General features: G+C 43.3%; 1 protein-coding gene across 1 annotated transcript; it reads right to left on the bottom strand.

Moving 5' to 3' along the window:
* Window positions 1–376: 376 nt before the first annotated feature.
* LOC127538508 (tripartite motif-containing protein 43-like) lies at window positions 377–1,777 on the bottom strand. The gene has a single exon (XM_051962321.1). It carries the CDS (start codon window positions 1,775–1,777, stop codon window positions 377–379), a length of 1,401 nt encoding a protein of 466 aa, XP_051818281.1.
* Window positions 1,778–3,086: the final 1,309 nt, after the last annotated feature.

Raw genomic sequence — 3,086 nt, 5'->3', positions numbered from 1 at the left:
GTGGATTTGTGAACAGATCCAGTCATTCTGAAGAGCAATTTGGAACTAAGCCCAAAAAGTTACCAAACTCTGCATACCCTTTGATCTAGCAATGTTTCTACAGGTTTTATATCCCAAAGAGATCTTTAAGGAGGGAAAGGGACCTACCTGTGAAAAAATGTTTGTGGCAGCCCTTTTTGTAGTAGCAAGAAACTGGAAACTGAGTGACTGCCCATCAGTTGGAAAATGGCTGAATAAATGATGGTATATCAATATCATGGCACATTATTGTTGTGTAAGAAACAATCAGCAGGAAGATTTCAGAGAGGGCTGGAGAGACTTGCAGGGAAGATCAGGGAGCATGGTGGTGGGTTGAGAACTCGTCCTTGTAGAATGTTCATTGAGAGGAATGGCAGCAAGAACAAAGATGAGAGTCCACTGGACAGACAGTCATGGGACCAGGCTTTGTTCCTGGAAGTGGGGGGCCAGGGGAAAAGATGGGCTTGACACGGTCTGTGAAGGGAATAGAATGAAATTTATAAATAAGAGAACTCTGGAGAACATTGTAAAAGCCCAGAATGCCGGAAGAATATTCCAAGTACACCCCAACCCGAGGTAGAGACCCTTTCATTCGATGGTCTAATGGCCCAGGATATGTTTGTAAATAGTAATATTCTTGTTTCTTGACACACTGAAGTAGGAACACAGAGGGACAGGAGTTCACATTCCTGACCCTTTTCCTTTTCAAGTGTGGGGTGTAGATCCCCAGGATCCACTGAGGAACTTGAGTCACATCCACCTCCCAGTACTGGCTGCCTGAGTAGAATGCCTGCTCAGCAAATACATAATGATAAGCATAATCTTTAGGATGCTTCGTCTCTAATCGCCAGCCTGCTTCAGCCTTGGCACTCTTGAGATTCTCAGAAATGGTCACACAGGAAGTGGCTGATCTAGGATCCAAAGTGAGGTCCACTCTGAATCTGTTGAGCATCTTGATCAGGCCAGGGATGGGATATTCTCTCAGTTCTGGGATGACAGGCTTGGCCCTTTGGTCCAGCACAGCCTTGCTCCTCCCCAGCAACTTTTTGGCATCCTGCAACAAATCCAGATTGGCTTGCTGGCCAGCTTCCTGCAGCTCTTGCATGAGATTCTGTAGGCTTTGCATATGCTGAGATAGTCTGTCCTTGCTGGCCTTCTCCCCTTGCTTCAGGTGTTCAAGAAATCGACATTCTTCCTCCATCAAGAAGAAGTGGGTTTGGCAGTATTGTTCTGCGATCATCCAGTACCAGTCCATAGCAGTTCTCTCCTCTTGAACAAGAAGTTGCTCATCTTCCTTCAAATGCTTCCCCACATGACTCCGAATGTGCTGGAGCTCCCTCCTGTATTTGTGAGCAGCCTCTTGTAGGGGGGAGAGCTTGTGAGCCCCATGCTCTGGGGTTTCACATGTCATACACAATGTGGTCTGGTCCTCTTCACAGAATAGTTTGAAGGGTTTCTTGTGAGTGACACACTGGCTCTGTCCTTCAGTGCTCTGCATAAGCTTAGAACTGAGCTCTTTGCCCAGCTCAGTCAACTCTGCTAGGCGCCTGTTCAGTAATGGGATCTCTCTGTCCTGGGAAACTCGCTTGCATTCAGGGCAGGTGAAAGCTGGGGCTCCATCTCTCCAGCTGGAAGAGAGACAAGCTCGACAAAAACTGTGTCCACACCCGATAGTGACAGGCTCACAGAAGTAAACATTGCAGATGCTACAGGTAATTTCATTCTGCAATTCCTTCAGAAGTTCCCCAGTGTCAGCCATTCTTCTCTCTCCAATTGCTTCTAGTCTGCAGCAGCCAGAGGAAGAGACTTCCCTTCCAATGAAAGTGGTGCTTCTGAGCACAAGGATGCTGTCCTTTTATAGGAGGTAGCTTCAATCCACCCCCTTAGGCCCTCCAAGCAAAGGTGTGAATTCCCTGGCCTGCCATTCTGCAGAGCAACTTGTTAACTCTTCTTGGTTGGGCAGCCTTGAAGACCCTGAGTTCATACCTTTGGCTGTCTCCTTTGAATGGACAGATTCCACAAAAGTCTCAAGCCTCTTGTGTCTTTCAGATAGAGTCTTATAAAACTGTTAAGAATCAACTCAATGGATTTTCAAATTTCCTTTTTATATTGGGCCCTCTGCAGACAGAAGAATTTTTTGGAAGCTTCTTTTCTTTCCCCTTCCTCCTCAAGTCAATTACCAAGAGGAATGGAGAATCCTCTGCATTTTTTCCTTTATTTTTATATTTTATTCATTTATTTAAATTTTTAGTAATGGATTTTTTTTCTTTTCAAGAAACATACAAAGATAGTTTTCAACATTCACCTTGCAAACCATGCATTCCCAATTTTTCTTCCTTCCTCCTCTTTTAGACAGCAAGTAATCCAATATTGGTGAGTCGTGCAATTCTTCTAAATGTATTTCTCAATTTATTATGCTGTACAAGAAAAATCAGATGAAAAAGGGAAAATAAGAGAAAGAAAAAAAATTGAGCAAACATCAGCAAAAAAGCTGAAAATACTATGTTGTGATCCACAACATAATCTTTTCTCTGGGTGCAGATGGCTGTCTCCATCACAAGACCTGTCCTGAACTGTCCTGAACCACCACACTGTTGAAAAGAGCCAAGTTTATCAAAATTGGTGCTTACATTATCTTGTTATTTCTGTGTTCAGTTCTCTTCACTTAGCACCATTTCATGTAATTATCTACAGGTCTTTTTGAAATCATCCTGCTGGCCCTCTTTGTAGTGGCCAGAAACTGGAAACCGAGTAGATGCCTTTCAATTGAAGAATGGCTGAATAAACTGTGGTATATGAATATTATGGAATATTATTGTTAGGTAAGAAATGACCAACAGGCTGATTTCAGAAAGACCTGAAGAGACTTACACGAACTGATGGTGAGTGAAATGAGCAGGACCAGGAGATCATTATATACTTCAACAACAATACTATATAATGATCAATTCTGATGGACCTGGCTCTCTTCAGCAATGAGATGAACCAAATCAGTTCCAATGGAGCAGTAATGAACTGAACCTGCTATGCCCAGAAAAAGAACTCTGGGAGATGACTAAGAACCATTA

This window comes from Antechinus flavipes, chromosome 5 (assembly GCF_016432865.1).
Source record: "Antechinus flavipes isolate AdamAnt ecotype Samford, QLD, Australia chromosome 5, AdamAnt_v2, whole genome shotgun sequence".
Classification (NCBI taxonomy): Eukaryota; Metazoa; Chordata; class Mammalia; order Dasyuromorphia; family Dasyuridae; genus Antechinus; species Antechinus flavipes.
The sequence above is the reverse complement of the archived record's forward strand: the minus strand, read 5'-3'. Positions and strand labels throughout refer to the sequence as shown.

Excerpts from the sequence above, each read along its gene's own strand:
- LOC127538508 (XM_051962321.1), bottom strand. The coding sequence starts at position 1,777 with ATGGCTGACACTGGGGAACTTCTGAAGGAATTGCAGAATGAAATTACC.